This window comes from Elephas maximus, chromosome 1 (assembly GCF_024166365.1).
Source record: "Elephas maximus indicus isolate mEleMax1 chromosome 1, mEleMax1 primary haplotype, whole genome shotgun sequence".
Taxonomy (NCBI): domain Eukaryota; kingdom Metazoa; phylum Chordata; class Mammalia; order Proboscidea; family Elephantidae; genus Elephas; species Elephas maximus.
The window spans coordinates 229,880,545-229,902,403 of record NC_064819.1 but is presented as its reverse complement, the minus strand read 5'-3'; the positions used below and the strand labels follow the sequence as shown (position 1 = coordinate 229,902,403).

The 21,859-nt window shown below is 46.7% G+C and overlaps 1 protein-coding gene across 2 annotated transcripts in view; it reads right to left on the bottom strand.

Annotated features, from left to right (window-relative positions):
- The window catches only part of ZDHHC14 (zinc finger DHHC-type palmitoyltransferase 14), a 348,932-nt gene that overhangs the window by 49,744 nt on the left and 277,329 nt on the right, over positions 1-21,859 (bottom strand). For both annotated transcript variants that reach the window (XM_049904518.1, XM_049904527.1), the window contains exons 4-5: positions 9,113-9,250; positions 5,176-5,224 (exon numbers count right to left, since the gene is read on the bottom strand). In XM_049904518.1, the coding sequence (XP_049760475.1) occupies positions 5,176-5,224; positions 9,113-9,250 (187 nt within the window). The remainder of the gene's footprint in view (positions 1-5,175; positions 5,225-9,112; positions 9,251-21,859) is intronic.

Here is a 21,859-nt window from a genome sequence, read left to right as displayed (position 1 = left end):
ATGACAAGGGCCAGCACCCAGATGTGTCAATACTATTTGGAAAGGCGGTGACTGAGGTTTTTATGAGTTTTCAAAAACTGGGCCAGAGGGAAAACTCCTTACCTGGGAATGATTTTTTTAAAATAAACTAAAATTTGCTCTGGACTAAATAAATAGAAGCATTTCTCTTCTTTCCTCCCCTTTCCACATGAGTAGTTTCTCTAGCAAAATCAGCAGGCTACATAGAATACGCTGCCAGTCTACTTCTTTAAATGGGCAACTTTGTCTATTCACCCTACTGGGGAACACAGTGTTGATGGCTACGCAGACTACCAGACAGCTAAACCACGAGAACGAGCAGACAGGGTGTTCTAAGGGAAGGAACACAAGGCTGACGGCTAGGCAGACCATCAGCACAGCTAAACCATGACAACGGGCAGACAGGGTGTTCTAAGCTTAGGAAGGTCCTGGAAGAGCCCGCCTGTCACATACACTGTCCAAAAAGCAACATCTCTGAAACCACCCCTGCCAGGCGTTTAGGCAACGCTTTGGAGTCAGGTGCTCTCACACACGTCCCACAGAATTGGTTTTGTCAGCGTATCACTGTCAAGTATGGAGTGGTTGGCTATTGTGGATCAGAAAATTGAGACACAAAAAGGGTTAAGCACTGGCCCTAGACCTCATAATTAATCATGGTGGAACAGGCCTAAGAAGACTACCCCAGGCCAGGACTTACCAGCTGGTCCTTCCTTGAGAACCCCTCTGGGGTTAGGACATTGTTAGATCCAAGACCCAGGAGGTCTGGAGTGAGGTATCACGAAGGCCGGCAGCCTCTGAACCAACTACCACACAGCTCCTCCTGCCCCAGTGCAAGGGCTGTGCCTGACAGTGACGCCCAGGGGAGACGCCCAGAGCAGATGTCCTCAGGCCCCAGGGATGCAAGGCAGCTGAAATCACCCAGCTTGGAGGAAGCCTTTGTCATCAGCCTCCAGAGGCTCATGGCCATTGACGCCTACTGTCTGAGGGCTGGGCGGCCTCCAGCACAGGGCACACAGGTGCCAGGGACAGAGGAGGGGGAGGCAGCCTCCATGCTACATCTTTTCAGCTTCAGAAAACATTCCAGTTGGCCACCCAGAACACAAGTTGGGTTCTGAGGTATATTTATAAAACTTAATATGACCAGCATGTTTTCATGATGCAACCAATTTCCTGAAAGGATTAGACAAGACTTTCTTCAGAAAAAAAAAAAAAAAAAAGACAAGTCTTGGCCATAAGATGATGCCAAATTAAATTCCTGGAAAATTACAGAGAGGCAATGGGGCTGGGAGGGTGACACCCAGGAAGGTCGGGGAGGAGGGACTACGGGGGGCAGGGGCATTTCCCACCAGCCACAGATGAGAATTCATTCCTATGGCACCTTTCCCTTCTAGCTAACTCTAGCTTCCCTTCGCATTAATAGAAGACAAGATGTACCCACAGAATTCATTCTTCCAGTCCCCTTTGTACTTCTCCCATACGGCCCCTGCCCCCTTCCACAATACAGATTTGTGTGAAAAAGATATTAGCAGACCACAGAATCTGTGGACTCCTTGGGTGGTGCAAACGGTTAAGCCCTTGAACTAGCTGAAAGGTTGGTGGTTTGAACCCACCCAGAGGTGCCTTGGAAAAAAGACCTGGCAATCTACTCTCAAAAAACCAGCCACTGAAAACCCTACAGTGCCCAGTTCTACTCTGACACAATGAGGTCACCAGGAACCGCGATCGACTAGATGGCAGCGAAAACCAACAACTTAGAATCTGCACACTGAGGTCACCAGGAACCACGATCGACTAGATGGCAGCGAACACCAACAACTTAGAATCTGACACAACGAGGTCACCAGGAACCACGATCGACTAGATGGCAGCAAACACCAACAACTTAGAATCTGACACAACGAGGTCACCAGGAACCACGATCGACTAGATGGCAGCGAACACCAACAACTTAGAATCTGCACAATGAGGTCACCAGGAACCACGATCGACTAGATGGCAGCTAACACCAACAACTTAGAATCTGACACAACGAGGTCACCAGGAACCACGATCGACTAGATGGCAGCTCACACCAACAACTTAGAATCTGCACAATGAGGTCACCAGGAACCACGATCGACTAGATGGCAGCTCACACCAACAACTTAGAATCTGACACAACGAGGTCACCAGGAACCACGATCGACTAGATGGCAGCAAACACCAACAACTTAGAATCTGACACAAGGAGGTCACCAGCAACCACGATCGACTAGATGGCAGCGAACACCAACAACTTAGAATCTGACACAATGAGGTCACCAGGAACCACGATCGACTAGATGGCAGCGAACACCAACAACTTAGAATCTGACACAATGAGGTCACCAGGAACCACGATCGACTAGATGGCAGCGAACACCAACAACTTAGAATCTGACACAATGAGGTCACCAGGAACCACGATCGACTAGATGGCAGCGAACACCAACAACTTAGAATCTGACACAATGAGGTCACCAGGAACCACGATCGACTAGATGGCAGCTCACACCAACAACTTAGAATCTGCACAATGAGGTCACCAGGAACCACGATCGACTAGATGGCAGCTCACACCAACAACTTAGAATCTGACACAACGAGGTCACCAGGAACCACGATCGACTAGATGGCAGCAAACACCAACAACTTAGAATCTGACACAACGAGGTCACCAGCAACCACGATCGACTAGATGGCAGCGAACACCAACAACTTAGAATCTGACACAATGAGGTCACCAGCAACCACGATCGACTAGATGGCAGCGAACACCAACAACTTAGAATCTGACACAATGAGGTCACCAGGAACCACGATCGACTAGATGGCAGCGAACACCAACAACTTAGAATCTGACACAATGAGGTCACCAGGAACCACGATCGACTAGATGGCAGCGAACACCAACAACTTAGAATCTGACACAATGAGGTCACCAGGAACCACGATCGACTAGATGGCAGCGAACACCAACAACTTAGAATCTGACACAATGAGGTCACCAGGAACCACGATCGACTAGATGGCAGCTAACACCAACAACTTAGAATCTGACACAACGAGGTCACCAGGAACCACGATCGACTAGATGGCAGCTCACACCAACAACTTAGAATCTGCACAATGAGGTCACCAGGAACCACGATCGACTAGATGGCAGCTCACACCAACAACTTAGAATCTGACACAACGAGGTCACCAGGAACCACGATCGACTAGATGGCAGCAAACACCAACAACTTAGAATCTGACACAAGGAGGTCACCAGCAACCACGATCGACTAGATGGCAGCGAACACCAACAACTTAGAATCTGACACAATGAGGTCACCAGGAACCACGATCGACTAGATGGCAGCGAACACCAACAACTTAGAATCTGACACAATGAGGTCACCAGGAACCACGATCGACTAGATGGCAGCGAACACCAACAACTTAGAATCTGACACAATGAGGTCACCAGGAACCACGATCGACTAGATGGAGGCTAACACCAACAACTTAGAATCTGCACACTGAGGTCACCAGGAACCACAATCGACTAGATGGCAGCGAACACCAACAACTTAGAATCTGCACTCTTCACCACCAGTCTATGCTGCCCATAAACACACAGGTACCAGGACGGTACCCTGCACACACATACCGATGGGTAAGTAGATACCTGCATACGCATACCCGTTGCTGTTGAGTCAGTTCTCACTCACAGCAGCCCTATGGGACACAGCAGAACTGCCACATAGGGTTTCCAAGCCTGTCATCTTTACGAAGCACACTGCCACATCTTTCTCCCGTAGAGTGCGGCTGGTGGGTTCCAATCACAGATCTTCCAGTTAGCAGCCAAGAGTTTAACCACTGAGCCACCAGGGCTCCTACATATACGTACCTATATGTGGATAGATAGGTAGGGCCAAATTTATTTTTAAACCTATGTATTCCATACCCTACCCCACACTGGCTCCCAGAAACCATGGGCTTGGTTTATTAATAAGTGCATAATATGTACATCTTATTAAAGTTCTTCATTGTTTAAAAATTCTTTACCACAGATGAGAATTACTCCTCGGAGCAATGTGGACTTCGAGTCCAGTCTACCTGACATGAAGAACCAGAGCTGGATCACAGACCCCAGTGGAACTGGGTCAGTGGGTCCAGCTGGCTGACTCTACAGCAGTTAGAGGAAAAGCTGGGGTGGTCGGGGGTGATGAAGGGGTGGGAGTCCTTGAGTACTTAAGGCATGAATGTTTTCCTTTCAAGAAGTTCAAAATACAATGGCCATGCCCATATATATTGTTTGAGAGAATGGGAAAAAGTCCTCATTAGCCCAAATGACCTGAGATTGAGTCGCCTTTAGTCCCTAGCTGGAAATAACAGAGGTTATACGTATACACAAAGGAAGTCCCAACTGCAACCCCTGACAGAACCCACACAGAGGGGTCAGCTGAGTTCCCACCTGGTGAGTGCAGACCAAGAAGAGAACATGGCAGCCCATAAACATTCCACATGGAACTCCTGCTGATCAAAATGAAATCAGACAGTACTCACAGCCACAACCACAACCACAACCCAGTTGCCGTGGAGTCAATTCAGTTCCTACTTGTGGGAACCCCATGTGTTTCAGAGTCGAACTGCGCTCCACGGGGTTTTCAATCGTTGGTGTTTCTCAAGTAGAAAGCCAGGCCTTTCTTCTGAGGTGCCTCTGGGTTGACCTGAACAGCCAACCTTCTGGTTAGTAGCCTAGCAATTAACCACTTTTACCATCCCAGGGTTCCTCTCATAGCTGTACTTCTCCCCAAACCAACCTGACTTCACACAAATCAGTGCTGGGTTCTTGGGGCGGGGGGGCGGGGGGGCGGCGGGGAGAGAATTCATACTTGAGTTTTGAGCTAAAGAGCACTTCAACTTAAACAAAACAAAATGAGCCACACAGCAGGGCTCAAGTATTCAGACGCTGTTACTCATACAAGTGAATATTAGGGAGCCCTCTGGATGCTTTACAGAACTCAAAAGAGTATGATTTATGAGGAGAAAAGCCCAGGGAGGTGAGGAGGTCAGAGAGCGAAGGGAGGAGACAGCACTGAGACACTCAGCATGTGACCCTGGCGAACACAGCGCCCCCAGAAAGGATATCTTGCAGGACTGTCCTTTAGAGCATTTAGGAATCCTGTTTGTTGCGAACCTGTGGGAATGAAACGGAAATTTAGTATTCGAACATTCACCTCCAGAATCAACAGCGTGCGTGCTGAAAGCGCCCTCATCTACACAAAGACAATAGGTGTCTAAAGATCAATTAAATAACCATATTTTGTAAATGCTACGGCACCCAGTTGACTGGTCGGAGATTGGGACTCCACACAAGTTATTTCAACAAGAAAACGCAGATTCATAATTAGGCCCAACATCTGCAGGATATGTTTTCAATAAAGGCAGATGAGTGTCTGCATACTTTCCCATGAATTATCGTTCTGATTACCCCTTTGTTTTCCTCGTTTTAATAGGAAAACAAAACACTGGATGCTATTTTTCCCCCACTCCCCCTCTTTCATGAAAGACTGTTTTCCCAAAGTTTGTTAACTTTTGACCCTGGCAGTGCTATAAACGCTACACAGAAAAGGCTTCTTTCTGTGCTCCCAGAGTAAGCAAGCTCCTCTTGGGCCGACGTCATTTTAACACAAGCTCTCTGGGCAAGAAAACATTTCTCCAGGGGTTTGGGTAAAAATGCGTCTGACAAGAAGAGGCTTGCATTTTGTGTGTTGGTGTTATGCTTTTTAGAAGTGAGAGCCAGTACGGAGGACTCTTAAAGGTGCCATCGTGGGAGCATCCCACATGTCCCTGCTGTGCTGTGAGGCTGGCCTGCTCCAGGGGACAGGCACCGCCCTCGTTCAGCAACTCAACGCACAAGGAGCACGTAGAGCGCGATGGCTCTGCTGCACCTCCGCAGTGTGGTATTGTTGGTTTGGCTGCAACGTGGGAGCCACTAGCCGGGTCCCAGGCCCTCCATGTTAACTGACACAGGGGCAGACTATAAGGTTGGCTCCATTTCCCCCTTGAGTTCCCCTGTCCGTCTGTGCCCACATCCACCACCGAGGCACACAGACTCGCCCTGGGGTGGGATGAAGCTCCGGGAAGTGACGGCAGAGGAACCCTGCGGAAAACGAATAAGGGGAGGCACGTGTTTAAAGTTCTCTCCCGTCCCTGCCAGGCCAGGGGGGCAAAACCAGTGAGCACATGGGCTGAGCTCTGAGAGGCAAAACCGGACACTAAAGAAATGTTTTCTTCCCTACCGGACCCAAACTGCATTGCTTTCTTCAACTCTCCTTCCTCTACAAGAAAATTCAGACTTCTTCCCAGGTTGGTTAAGAGCTTGGTGGCTAACTAAAAGGTCATCAGTTTGAATCTACCAGCTGCTCCTTGGAAACCCTACAGGGCAGTTCTACTCTGTCCTACAGGGCCGCTATGAGTGGAAATCGACTTGAAGGCAACAGGTTTGGGGGTTTTGGGGTATCTTTAAAGTAACTGAACTCTCTCTCCAGGCTCTCCTCCTTGTCATACCTTCCCCACTCAGAGCCGTTACCCGGCAGGGAGAACCCAGGTAACCATTCTCCAGGTGTTCTCAAACAGCTCTGGCCTTGGCTGGTATTTTCTGAATCTCAGGGGGATGAGAGGAACCATGTAAAAACCTCTGCCAAATCCAGGGGGGATGGTCGGGTTGTCTTATGCGGACAGAACAAGCCCAGTGGGGATGGTGGGGTTGTCTTATGCGGACAGAACAAGCCCAGTGGGGATGGTGGGGTTGTCTTATGGGGACAGAACAAGCCCAGTGGGGATGGTGAGGTTGTCTTATGGGGACAGAACAAGCCCAGTGGGGATGGTGGGGTTGTCTTATGCGGACAGAACAAGCCCAGTGGGGATGGTGGGGTTGTCTTATGGGGACAGAACAAGCCCAGTGGGGATGGTGAGGTTGTCTTATGGGGACAGAACAAGCCCAGTGGGGATGGTGAGGTTGTCTTATGGGGACAGAACAAGCCCAGTGGGGATGGTGAGGTTGTCTTATGGGGACAGAACAAGAGGAAAGGAAAATCTTTATTTGCTTTCGTTTGAAATATTCAAATATCTGCATATGTCAAAATATTCAAAATTTTCTGTCCAAAATGTAACTTGCAGGCAGATAAATTCTTAACACTTTTTTTGGAAGAAGCCTGGATTAACACTATGTAAGTACAGACATCTAGGGACTATGCTGGAGCCAGGGTAAGCGACACCTCAGGGAAGATGAAGGTACAATGTACATCACAACCCAGCGGAGGTGGCCGGGCAGGCTCCCAGGTGTGAGTGTGTGTGTCCCTAGTGTTTGTGTCCATGACTGAGCAGGTGCAAGTGGGCCCAGGACTTCCAGAACGTACTGACAAGGCCGTAAACACAGTGAGGTCATACATAAGAAAGCATTTGGAAACAGTTAAAGGTGATATAAAGATGTAATATGTTGTTGTTGTTAGTTGCCACGGAGTCAATTCTGACTCATGGTGACCCTGTGTGTGTACACCAATTTTTAATGCCCACAGGTACGTAGGAGTATCAGCACTTATTCTTCTTTAGTTGTGAAAAATAATTGCTTCTTTGAACACTAAAATTTATTGCCCTAGGCTGTCTCTCTGTTTGTTTTGCCTATCAATACACAGACAGGACTTGGCTATGTTTCCCCCTCTTTGTGGTTCTGAAAACAGAGAGAAAAGGTGTCCCTGTAGGACTGTCACAGGCATCAATCCCCGACACACTGGAAAAGGTCTCTGACAAGCGAGAGTCAGCTTCTTGCTAACCCACTCAGCTAGGGCTGTCAGGCCAGGTACTGCAGGTTTCTGTCAGATTCACTTAAAAGGACTGTCAGGCCAGGTACTGCAGGTTTCTGTCAGATTCACTTAAAAGGACTGCAGTGAGAAAGAATGGGAACCAGGATTCAAAATGCACATGAAAATTTGGGATACTCCATTTAACGTCCAGGTTTGACTCATATTCAAAAAGAACTAACGTGAAGTGTTCCACACCTCCCGCTTCCCCTGGCCCGCAATACCAAACCCGCTGGAGGAGAAGGGAAGGGAAACCCGCAGCCCTAACTTCAGCCTTAGCAAACCTCATCTGTGGTTTTAGCACCACCACGCAGGAGGAAAATGAGTCATGTTGTCAGAGACTCCCGGAAATGTTCTAGAAGAGGCTCTGCACTTGCTAACGGGCAGTTACACTTCAGGAGTAGGGACAAGCAGCAATGCTGGCCTTTAACGTTGCTAAGGGCACTGAATGGAGGTTTGAAGGGTTACATTTATAGTTGAAAGCCACTTCACTCCCTCCTCATCGCTCCCTGTAGTAGGGAAGCAAATGGCCAGACAGGAAAGAAATTCAAAGTTACGACCTTCAGAATAGGGAATGAAAAATGCCACTTGCTTAGGCAATTATATATTTAAATCATTTACATCCAGTCTAATTTTTAAATTGCTTCCTTTACATGCCAGGAGTAGTTTACTCATGTTCTAGCAAATAATGGAAAAATTAATGCCTGTCTGTAACAGATACAGACTTGCACGTAAGAAAACTCAGTCTTTAACCCTTGACATTTTTTCTTCTAGGGAGGGTGACTGTTCCTGCTTAAGTACATATGACATTAAAAAAAAAAAAAGTTCCATTATTCAATGCGTATCATTGCAGCACATTATCTTCTGTGCAATCTGTGGGGATTATTCTTCCAGGAGATCCTTCAGCAGAAGGGAAAGTGAAGCCATGAAGATTTGAATAGGGAAGAGTGTGCGCGGGAAAAGGTCTTGTTAGTGAAAGAAAAACCCGCTCCAGTTGTGACCCTGGAAACTGCTACTGGAAGGGTGGGGTGGGGGTGGGGAGTGAGAAGGGAGAGAGGGAGGGACAGAAAAGGATGGAGGAAGGTGAGAAAAGGAAAAGGGAGAAGGGGAAAGAGAAGGAAGAGAAAGCCCGAAATGATCAAAATATTAAATCAAAATCAAATCATAAAACTAAAGTCAGGCCAGTGGTTACATACATAATCTGATTCCGCCAGCATACTTACGAAGAATGACGTGGGTGATAACGAATGCAAATATAAAGACTGTCAGAAAAGACAGAGATAAAATAAACATATAAAAAAATCTGTAGTTTCTTTTCCCCACACAGTTGCCTACCCAGGGACAGTGGTGATCAAATCGTTCTGAAATGAGAGGCAGAAAAGAAAAAAGAAAAAAAAAAAATCAATTAATGTTTTTTTACTTGAGGGACTACTACCCCCCCTCCCACCACCAAATACTCTGAATGATGTAACAAAATGGTATCACAGTATTTGCAAATTAGCCCTTAGAGAACTTTTAACATTAAGACAGTTCAAGAACATTATTCTTTCAACAGAACTTAGGTGTTAAAAAAACAAAACAAAACAGAGTATGCACTGTTCTCAAATTGCAACGTAAAGAAACAGGAGTACAAATTCTCATTGCAATTAGAATAGTAAATATTTCCCTCTTTCGTAAAAGAAACCTCTTTGAGTTCACAGAACAATCTTCCTTGAAGACGGCATTGACACCATCTGATGTTACGTCCTGGGCTGAAGCACCATCTCCCTTTCTCAGTAAGTGGTCACAGAGAGGTGGAACAGGGACAGGATAGAGAACAATCCCAGGTTCTCTCATCCCAGTTACAACTATTCCCTAAGAATGCCTCCTTTATTTCATAGCAGTAGTAGAATTGCTATCATTTTTAATTATAATATTTTATTTTTTTTTCAGTAAAGTTTACATAGAAAATTCGGTTCCCATTTGACAATTTCTACACAAATTATTCAGGGACATTAGTTACATTTTTCACCATGTGTTAATGTTCTCTTCAATTGCATGCTGGTTGTCCCACTGCTATCATTTTTTTGGGTGAACTATGCTGTTAAAGTGTCAGTGTAACCCACGAAGTCTCCCAGCCCACAATTCTCAGCACCCTCATCTGTAAAACAGGGATATTTCAGTTTTCATGGGGTTAAATAAGGTCATGTCTGGGAAAGCATTTTAAAAATGGATCCAGTGCTTTATGGTTTGTCAAGAGAAGTCACATACACGAATACATTTGGCCACCAAACATTCCTAGGAAGAAAATAATGGTGTAGTCCCTATTTTGCAGATGAGGAGAGTGAAGCATAGAGAGATGGACGACTATTTGCCTGGAGCTATTAGAGCTCATAAGCAGTGGAACTAGAACTTGAGATCAGGTCTTTCCAGGCTGATGCTTCCATCTTTCTACTACACAGGATGCCTCTTGTGCTTTGTAGTCGACAGAGTGTTGGGAAAGAGATGTTATTAGGCTGTTACCCCCATGGAACCATAAGGTCCAACCCATGTCTTCTCCCTCTTGAGAATTTCACACAAAGCCTGTAATGCATTTGTGATTTGTTCTTGCCCTTGCAAGCAGTGGCAAAACACTTCTCTTTCCTCTATTACTCAGCTGATCTTCCATTCAGAGTGACTATTCAGGAAGCCATCCCAACGCTCCCATTCTCATCAGATTGCCTGCCTTGTGGACTGGAGGAAAATGTTATCATACGATTTAGCTTCTCCCTTAGGTTCTTTTCCATGCTAGTTTCCACCCAGTTTTTATATGCTATATGTATTTAAAAAGCATACCAAAAAACCAAAACAACTGGCATTGAGTTGATTCTGACTCATAGCAAACCCACAGGGTTTCCAAGGCTATAAATCTCTATGAAAGCCAACAGCCACATCTTTATCCTGCAGAGCCGCTGGTGGTTTTGAACCGCTGACCTTTCAGTTAGCAGTTGATTGCTTTAACCACTGCACCACTAGGGCTCCATTAAAAAAAGCATACAGAGCATAAAAAGCATATATGAGGTGTGACTATATAAATAAAACAACACAAGTTAGTTGGTTTCATGACTTGCTGGTCACGTATCATAAATTGCTTATCTCATTTTCTGTGCATAAGGCAGGCATGTTTTGGGAAAAGGGCATGAGGACAACTGGAGGGCAGTGGTGGCAGAGAAGCTGTAAGCGAGTGACCACTGTTTGCATGTGACATTAACAAGAAACAACCAGCCTGAGCAGGGGACCCAGAGAGAAGTGTCAGAACTCACTGGCCTAGTGACAACCCAATAGCCTACAAGATGCTGAAAGTCAAATAAAAGTGTACCAGCGTAACTCACTCTGCTGACAAGTGCCGCCAACCCCACAAAATTGGAAGGGTTCATCCCTGCATAAAAACCACCTAATTTACCCAGGTCATGGAGCTACAAAGTCTGTACCATGGAGAGGACTATACAAAGAAATGCAAAATGAGAAACAAAATTGGAATCAGCTACACTTTCCTAAAACTTTGAGACTACCATTTTGAGAACCCTCTCTTCGTTATATCTGACTACAGAACTTGGGAAAGAGATGGGTGGTAGGGTTAACAAAGTGCATGTTAGCTAGGGATCTCTGATGCCGATCGTGAAGGCTGATCTCTACATCTCCAGAGTGTGTGTGGGCTGAGCTTCTGAAGTGCAGTAAAAATCCCCCACCAGCAAAGAAGGCACGAGGGCTTGGGAGGTGAAATGAACATCGTGAGACACCCTCACTGGAAGTCTTTAGCCCCTTGCAGGTAACTTCTACAGGGAGAGGTAGTCATTTTGCTTTCAGCTTAGCAAGCTGAGGAATAGCTAAGCTGTGATGCTGGACTTTGCTGACGGAGGCGGAACAACTACAGGTGATGCCTTGGAGGTCCGGGTGGCTTCCAAGGGCGTGGCTCCCTGGCTCCCTAGTGACTCTGAGCTGAACAGAGATTCTATCTAGAAACTTGTCTTATTGAAAATGTTTTCTTGGCTGATAAAAATCCCACTACAAATATAGGCTAACTGAGGAATTCTTTTATTTTTCTTCATGTTCTCCTTCGGGCTTGTTGAACAAATGTTGGTAAAGAGTCTGAGAGACTCTCCACGGCCATCTCTGAGGAACAAGGAAGCTGCTCACTGTCTAGTTGCCACGTTTCGGACACTTGCTTGCTCCCCTGACCCTGGCAAACTTTCACCCTCCAGCGCACTATGTTTCTTCATCTCCCTTGCTGTGCTTTCCTCTCTGCTTGACGTCCTACAAGGGGTGCTCCGGGGCTCAGCTGGGCCCTCTTTTCTTCTCCACAGACTCTCTCATTGGGAATCTCTTTTCATCCCGAGTCTTTAAATGCCAGCACCACACTGATGAAGCCAATGTGGCTGCCTCCAGCTTCAGCACAGGCTCAGGCTGGAACGCCTAGCAGACGTCTCAAACTTGACATGTCCGAAGAAGAACTTCCCCAAATGTCTTCCATGTCCAAAGGAGAACTTCTGGTACCCCTCCCTCTAAACGTGTTCCATGTTTGAAAGAGAACTCCTGGTAACCCTCTCCAAACGTGTTCCTCCTAGGACTTCCCATCTAACCAGGTGCCATCTAACCAGGTACCATCTTTGACTCCATTCTTTCCCCTACCCACATCCAGTCCATCAGCAATCCTACTGCCACTATATCCACCTCTATCTGAAAGCATCTTGTTTTCTATTTGCTTTTGTCTGCCGATCCTACTCTAAACGTGTGATAAACATTTGTCACATGAGTGAGTAGATCCTCATACTACTAAAAGAACATCCACGTAAGTAAGTATGTTGCTCAAGGCCACACAGATGACAAGTAGCAAGGCTGGGATTCGGCCCAGCTCTACCTGCCTCCAGAATCTGAGCTCTCAACCACTAAGTACCACACTGCCTTCACCAAGTATTTCCTGTGTACCCAGCACTGCATGAGTGCAGGAATACCAAGAAGGAGAACAACAACACAAGACTCCATGCTTCCCATGAGTTCCTTATCTTCTCTGGTGAGGGCACTTTATTTCCAGACTCCAAAATATTCCTCAGTCCCAAAGAATGACCTCCTAGAAGAGGCAAAGCTAATTTAGGATCTGTATCAGACTGTTCTATCACCACTGTTGGCTACGGACAACATTTGGCCCTTAGGGTCAAGGATAAAAACAGGGTAGGGAACACAGTGGAGCCGTCACACGTTCGCCACCCTGCTTGGCCACACGGAGAGGAGTTACCCTCCGTTCTGACCATGCTCGCTCTCGCTGAGAGGAAAGTAGGAAGCCAAGAAGCTGGCTAGGGAGTTTTGAACAGAAAGGAGTAAAGCGGGTTGTGTTACTTGACTTGCGTCCCTCAGTTTCCAGGGTAGTAGATGCGCAGTTAGGCACCAGGTGAGCTCAGAAGGAGGGTGAGGAGGCTGGAGCTGACGCACCATAGCTCCCAAGGGTGCAGTGCGGCAGTGATTGGCTGGGACGGTGGGTATCTAGGTGAGGAGACGGAACTCCACAGCTGGCAAAGCTGGCTGCATGAAACCACAACATCTGAGAAGTTTCAAACAACTATTGTTAGAGGTTAGTTGGTACATTTTCTGTGTAGAAGACTGAATGGAGTTTCCAGTGTATAAGGGATGGCAGAGGCAGGGGTGTGGCGTGCATGTGTGAGAGGAGGCCCTTGGAAGAAGCCCTTTGGAGTTGTTGCCACGATCCCTTGATTATGAAGTTGGGATCCTTTCAGAAGGGAGAGGGCTCTATTTGGCAACATCTCTGGTGGTTTCCCGTAAACAGAGTGTGGATCTACTCCCTAAGTGAGGGCCATTGTGGGTCTGTGCTCAGCCCTAGCGGTAAGGGAACACTGTGTGTGTACGTGTGTGTGTGGGGGGGGGCGGGTAATGGTGGTGGTTAACCTTCCAGGTTTACCAGATAAGTGAGTTCTCTGAAATAATGAGACCTGAGTTACCTGGCTAGGGAACCTGTCCTCACCTCAGTTCACACCACACTGCCTTTGTGGATGGTTTGTGGATTTACTTTCCTTTCTGTCTCCCAGAAGACTCCCTGGGGCCTGGGAACATTTCTAGATGCCTTGATGGCCCTGCCATCTATCAATGCCTGGCGGCAGGTGGTAGGTGCTCAATAAATGTCTGTTAACGAAAGGAAGGAAAGTCCTTTAGTTGGTTTACAAGTAACCACTCCTCCCAGCTGCCAGGTACAGCAGCGAGGATGGTTAAGACTTCAGCTCCATTACTTTGGATACACCATCAGGAAAGACCAATAGCTAGAAAAGGACACCATGGTTGGTGTCATGGATTGAATTGTGTCCCCAAAAATGTCCGCCAACTTGTTTAGGCCATGATTCCTTGTATTGTATGATTGTGCACCATTTTGTCCTTTGATGTATTTTTCCTATGTGTTGTAAATCTTGCCTCTATGATGTAATGAGGTGGGATTAGTGGAAGTTATGTTAATGAGGCAGGACTCATCTACAAGATCAGGTTGTGTCTTAAGCCAATCTCTTTTGAGATATAAAAGAGAGAAGTGAGCAGAGAGACAGGGGACCTCATACCACCAAGAAGGCAGCGCCGGCAGCAGAGCGTGTCCTTTGGACTCAAAGTCCCTGAGCCTGAGAAGCTCCTAGTCCAGGGGAAGATTAATGACAAGGACTTTCCTCCAAAGCAGACAGAGATTGAGAGCCTTTCCCTGAAGCTGGTGCCCTGAATTCCGACTTCTAGCCCTGAATTCGGAGTTCTAGCCCCCTAGACTGTGAGAGAATACGTTTCTCTTTGTTAAAGCTATCCACTTGCAGCACTAGATAACGAAGACAGCTGGTAAAGAAGAGCATCAGAAAAAGTAAAGGAAACCCTCAATGAGATGGACTGACCCAACAGCCACAACAAAGGACTCAAACATACCAGTGATCATGAAGACGGCACAGGACCAGATGATGTTTCCCTCTGTTATACCTAAACGAAGGTCACCAGGAGTTGGAGTCCACTCAGCAGCAACTAACAATAGCAATGACACCTGAGTATGTTCAGAGAAGGTCAGATTAAGGCAGGGAAGATGCCAGAAGGTGCTGACTAGCAACTGACTGGGTGGTTGCTATTACACATAAGCTAAGGGGGAGCAGTGGCCTGCTGCCTGTCTTGCTAACATGGAAGCAGAGGTGGTTTCATTAGAAGGTCCTGGGGTGGCTTGGGAGACCCCGAGGCTGTGGTAAAATCCAGGTTGGAGGCAGCAACTTGGAAAAGTCACCCAGCCCTGTGTAGGGAAAGGTTTCACTTAAATGCCCAGTGGGACAGCAGTTTAAGAAGAGTTATGGTCCTATTTTGCTAAGGTAAAACTTTAAATAATAACGTATCACTAATGATTTAAGTTACCATCTCTTTGGGGGCCTGTTACAGCCCAGGCGTTCTGCATGCATTATTTCCTTTAACCTTTACCACCAGGCAGGTGCCACTGTCCACACCTCACAGGTGAGGAAGCAACTGGGATGGGTTAGGAAGCTGGACCCTGGGAGCTGCAGGGGCCACATCAGCACTGGAACCTGAGCTGAGAGACTGCTGCCTCTCCTCTGATGAAAAAAACCCCCCAAACCAAACCCATTGCCATCGAGTCGATTATGACTCATAGCGACCCTACAGGACAGAGCAGAGCTGCCCCACACCGTTTCCAAGAAGCAGCTGGTGGATTTGAACTGCCAACCTTTCAGTTAGCAGCTGCAGTTCTTACCACTGCGCCACCAGGGCTCCCCTCTGATTAAAAGGATATTTAATACCTGGAGGAGATTGCATACGAAGAAGCAGCCATAAAACAGGGAGAAATGGAGACTGATTAAAACTGGACAGCGGCAGGAAAATCCACCGAAACAGGGAAGGAAAAGTATTCGCACGAGTTGCGTCTGAAGGCTGCCAGCGCAAATGACATGTTTGAAAATGTGAAGAACCTGAAATCTCCCAAAATCGGCTGTAATAGAGGCCTCAAAAGTGGGGTCCAAGGACAGATAAAGATCGTGTCTGAAGACCACGCCAGGTGGCCAGAGCCAAACCTGCATTTCACAGGCAGCCGGCAAGGGCCTCTGAGCAGATTGCACCTCAGCTAGAGCAGTAAAAAGAAAAACAAAACCAGCTGCCGCTGAGTGGATTCAACTCCTGGCAACCCGGTGTGCGTCACAGCAGAACTGTGCTCCACAGGGTTCTCAGTGGCTGATTTTTCGGAAGCAGATCACCAGGCTTTTCCTCTGGGTAGACTCAAACCTCCAACCTTTCAGTTAGCAGCCAAGTGTGTTAACTGTTTACACTGCCCAGGGACTCCTGGGCAGTAGTAAAAGGGCGACAATAACCCTAGACTTTCTCCAAGAGCGTCTTGAGGATCATGTGAGCTCATGGACGCAAACGTGCAACTGAAATGTAAAACTTATTTAAATGCAATTAATTTAATCACATTTAAATTCAGTTAATACTCCGGTTTCTCTTCAGATCCTATAAATCTTTTACCTTTTAAAATTCAGTGAAACACTTTTTAAAGGTATAAACAATAACTTTTTCTGTAAACCTAGGACTTTTTTACCTCCCAATTTAGAAAAATTTTTTATCGTGAGGTACTTTGTGTGTTGTGTTTTGTTGTTTTTTTTAAGGTTGATGAGTGTTGAGATACAGTGGTATATATTGTTACCTGCCTTTTATGGCTCCGCATAATTCATACAACAGGAACATTTAAACATTCAGTTAGCTGAAGTCCTAGACGATCAAGTTCTCAGACACTGAAGAATTCACGCTGTTCTAAATCTGTCCTAAAATCTAAATTATAGCAGCCTGGCTAGTGTGTTCAGAGACGGATTAGATTTCTGAAAAGCAGCCTCACATGTTACTGGCCTCCTCCTACTGTCTTTAGCCTGTACTGAGTCCTCACTGTGTACCAGGCACTGTGTTCCAGCACCTTCCATGAACTGTGCCACTTTGTTCTATAAAATCAGATGAGGTTGGTGCTGTTATTCCCATTTTACAGATAAGGAAACTGCAAATGGAGGACCTGGCATTTGAGCCCAGGTCTTAATCTGAATTCTCAACTACCACCTGTTGGCCTCCTGTGCCAACTCTGCTGGTCACTGTGCTCGGTGGGCCCTGAGGACTCAGCCCTTCCCCCCTGGATATGCTGCTGGGAGGGTCTTCCAAATGCCACAGGCAGGAGTGGGAGCCAGATGGAACGCTGTGGTCTGACTGGCATTTGCCATGGTGGCCCCTTGTGCCTCCTCTGGTTCAGTCTCTGGTCTGCAGCATGTGGAAACCCCCCGCCAGGTCTGGGGACACCCGCCCTCCGTCAAGAAGTACGCCAACGTGCAAAAGGATGGCTTCCTTTGCAGCACGCAGCAAAACGATCAGAAGCAACAGACACTTCTTAGGGAGAAATTACGGATTTGATAAAGTGGTGATGTAAAGGTTAATTAATGTGACTGTTGGATTTGGGGGTTATCTGGGGTGAAAGGGATGTGTCAGGAAGGTTTCTTCCCTCACTCTCTCTTCTCAGGTCTTTTTCTGAATGAGTTCTTCTACCTGCCTTACTGTATGGACAAACACCATCAAGAAATCATATCCACTGACTCTGTGGCCTCTACGTATTCACACAGCACTTCGACAAGGGAGGAGTCCGGGGTGGTGCAAGCGGTTAAGTGCTTGGCTGCTAACCGAAAGGCCAGAAGTTCGAGTCCACTCAGAGGCACCTTGGAAGAAAGGTCTGGTGATTTACTTACAAAAAATCAGCCAATGAAAACCCTATGGAGAAGAGGTCTACTCTGACACACACGATGTCACCATGACGTGCAGTCAACTCAATGGCAACTGACTGGTTTCCACATCATAACTTAGTTTCCTCATCCGAAAAAATTTCGATTTGATAAGCTCCAAGTTCCCTTTGAAGGCAGTCACGGCTTTCTGTGTTTTATTAGTGCCTCCACAGGTTTTTCTGTTCTTGAGCCCCTGCCCGTGCCTCATTAACTAAGATTCTGCAGCTTTCAGTCCCGTTTGTTAAAAGCCTTTCAGTGTAAATCCGGTTAGTATGTTGCTTTAGTCAACTAGTGCTGCTATAACAGAAACACCACAAGTGGGTGACTTTAACAAAGAGAAATTAATTTTCTCACAGTTGATTCTGACTCACAGCGACCCTCACAGTTTAGGAGGCTAGAAGTCCGAGTTCAGGGTGCGGGCTCTAGGGGCGGGCTTTCTCTCTCTGTCAGCTCTGGAGGAAGGTCCTTGTCTCCTTTCGAACTTCTGCTCCTGGGTGATCTTCATGTGCTTGGCATCTCTCTTCCCTTGTCTCTGCTTCTAGCTTGCTTGTTTAATCTCTTTTGTATCTCAAAAGAGAGTGACTTAAAACACATCCTAGTTGGGTATTTTATACTAATCTTGTTCATTAACCTCAAAAAGACAAGCTATTCCCAAATGGGATCATAATCACTGGCATACCAAAAAAAAAAAAAAAGACCCAAACCCGTTGCTGTGGAGTCAATTCCAACTCATAGGACAGAGCAGAAATGCCCCATACGGTTTCCAAGGAGCAGCTGGTGGATTTGAACTGCCAACCTTTTTGTTAGCAACCAGACACTTAACAACTGGGCCAGCAGGGCTCCAGCAAACCACAGGCATAGAGGTTAGGATTTACAACACCTATTTTTGAGGGACGCAATTCAATCCCTAACATAGGTGTAGAACTGTTCTGTCCTCTATGTCACAATTTGACACTGGACAGCAATGTGGCCGACTCTATCCTAGCGTCCCCACACAGGGTCACCTTTGCTGGCTTTGCCACTACCTGGTGTGCTGTTGAGTCACTTTGGGCACAAAATGAGGAAGCTTGACTAATGGACCACTAAGGTCTCTTCAGCCCCCCAAATGGGTGATTTTACATATTTCTTTTTCTCCAGTTTCCCAGGCTTGGCTAACTTTTGTTTTTATCCAGGCTTGGCTAACTTTTGTTTTTAACTTTAGTATCCAATTCTGGGGAAATACTGAGCTTCTAGGAGGGGGTACAAGCATGGCTGGAGATGTAAGCCTTTCGAAGTCGATTATCCCCCGAGTCAGATCCGCTGACGAGAAACAAAGATGGTTATGAAGGTGTTAAAAAGAGAGAGAAAGGGCCTTTATGGAGAAGTGAAGAAAATAATTGCCAGAGAGTGTGAGGAAGAAGGGAGAAAGGATTATTTAGTTTGTAATGTAAGTAGTTTTTGCAAGGACATGTGAGAAAGTGAATAGAAATTAGATTATTTGAAAAAGTAAACTGGTCAGTATCAACCCAGAAGGAAATCTCACAGTTTCCAAATTCAAGATGGGAGAGGGCTGTCACAGGAAGTAGTAAATTCTGACCAGGCAGGAGGAAGTGAGTTCCCTTCTCTCCTCCACCCACCCTACTACTCTCCCTTTTCATAACAATCAGGATCAGAGCCCTGTTGTAGAGACCTTTGAGTTTCCCGGAGTCCAGGAGCTGGATCAGGGCACTGCCTCATGATAGAATCAGTAACAAACTCGAATTTGTGTATCAACCAGTCTTTGTACCTTAACGGTGCCCTAGTAATTCTCCAGCTGTAATTCATTATGTGGTGAAACACTGAAGTAAACTCTACTATAAACAAGTTCTAGAATGTTCAGTGAGTCTTCTGGGGCCCCACTCAGGCTCCTCTCAGTACTGGCCTCACGCCGTTTTTCGGTTTGCAGGGCCAGAAACTATGTCTGGGAGTTATCCTGAATTCTCTACAGAATAAAACAATCATCTTAACAAGTTTGAAAAACAAGCTTGTGGTATCAACCAACACCCTTCAGAAACTTTTCAACACCTCTCTGGGAATGCGTTGTTATTAGGTGCTGATTGTGACCCTGTGTGACAGAGTAGAACTACCTCGTAGGGTTTTGGTGGCTGTAATCCTTACGGAAGCGAATCATCAGGTCTTTCTCCTGCAGAGCTCCTGGGTGGGTTTGAACCACCAACCCTTTGGTTAGCAGCTGAGCGCTTAACTGTTGCACCACCAGGGCTCCTCTCTAGAAATTGTTGTACTGGCCTTGGAATCAGTAACAACACTACCTTACATCAGAATGGCTTCAACACTTGTAGGGCTGGTTAAGCGCTTGGCTGCTAACCAAAAGGTGGGTGTTTCAAACCCATCAGCTGCTCCGAGGGAGAAAGATTTGGCAGTCTGCTTCCGTAAAGATTTACTTGGAAACCCTATGGGGCAGTTCTACTCTGTCCTACAGGGTTGGTACGAGTCAGAATTGACTAGACAGCAATGAGTTTGGTTTGGTTTGGTTAGCCACAAAATAAAGGCTTAAGAACCGAGTTATCTCATGGGTGTGTTACACACGCGAAGCCTGCAACTGAAGTCTCTTCCAAACCTTGTAACTGCACATACACAGCTGGAGAGTTACGCCCTCACTAGGTGTGCTCTGCCAAAGTCATCGTGCTTCTGGGCCTTGCGGCAAAGAATCTACAGCCTCCAAAGCACAGGGAGCAGGAACAGGCCCACTGGAATTGATTCCCTTTAACGGCAGACTGTGATGTGCCCACGTAGTTGTTGTTACACTGTTGAGTCGATTTTGACTCATACTGACCCCATGTGACAGGGCAGAACTGCCCCATGGAGTTTTCTAGGCTGTGGCCTTTATGGAAGCAGACTGCCAAGTCTTTTTCCTGAAGAGCTGCTGGGTGGGTTTGAGCCACTGACCTGTTGGTTAGCAGCTGCGTGCTTAACTGTTGCACCACCAGCGCTCCTCTGCCCAGGCAGAACCTTTTAAAGCCCCCCACCCTGCAAATACATATATATATAGATATTTATCCAGAAAGAATGAGGCCTGCCTCTTCACAGAAGTTCTGAGACACCTGATTGTTCTGGGTTGAAACTGTAGGCTTAACTTCATTATGAGTAAGCATTAGAATATAAGACCAGCTTGAGAAAAGAACCACAAATATGGACTGGGATTTATGGTTTCTGAGCACTTTCACATATAATATCTCATCTAGCAACAAAGTTTTATACATATGTGGTATCTTGTGGCTATTGCTAATGTGTGTTTAACATTGATTATGTTGACAGGTATGAGGCTGGTGGGCAGGTGTGAGGCTGGTGGGCAGGTGTGAGGCTGGTGGGCAGGTGTGAGGCTGGTGGGCAGGTGTGAGGCTGGTGGGCAGGTGTGAGACTGGTGGACAGGTGTGAGACTGGTGGGCAGGTGTGAGGCTGATGGACAGGTGTGAGACTGTTGGGCAGGAGTGAGACTGGTGGGCAGATGTGAGACTGATGGACAGGTGTGAGACTGGTGGGCATGTGTGAGGCTGGCAAGCAAGACGAGTTAGAGCTCTCCTCTAACCCTTCTCCAGTAGGGGACTGCTGTTCATGTTTATAATGATAGAGATTGTCCTTGGCTTCTCATCTGTAATAGGTGAGCACTGGCCAGAAGACCCCTAGCTCCTTCCTGTTCTAACATTCTGCAATCTGAGATGTGGGGACAAACAGCACCCTTGTTGTCCGGCACTCTTGGACACAGAGTGTTATGGATTGAATTGTGTCCCGCCCAAAATATGTGTTATAAATCCTAACCCCTCTACCTGTGATTATAATCCCATCTGGGAATGGGTTTTCTTTATGTGAACGAGGCAATATTAGTGTAGAATGTGTCTTGACTCAATCTCTTTTGAACATAAAAGATTAAGCAAGCAAGCAGAAATGTGGGAAGAGAGATGCCAGGACACATAAAGATCACCAAGGAGCCAAGAAACAGAAGATGAAAAGAGACAAGGACTTTCCCCCAGAGCCGACAGAGAAAGAGGGCCTTTCCCTAGAGCCAGCACCCTGAATTCAGACTTCTTGATGAAGCAGGTCAGGAAGGTGGGGAGAGGAAGAACCAGGCATGACTCCTGGGTGTTTGCCTTGTGTGCTGAATGCCGTTGGCACTGAGCGGGATGGGGTGTTTTTGAGTCTCCAGGT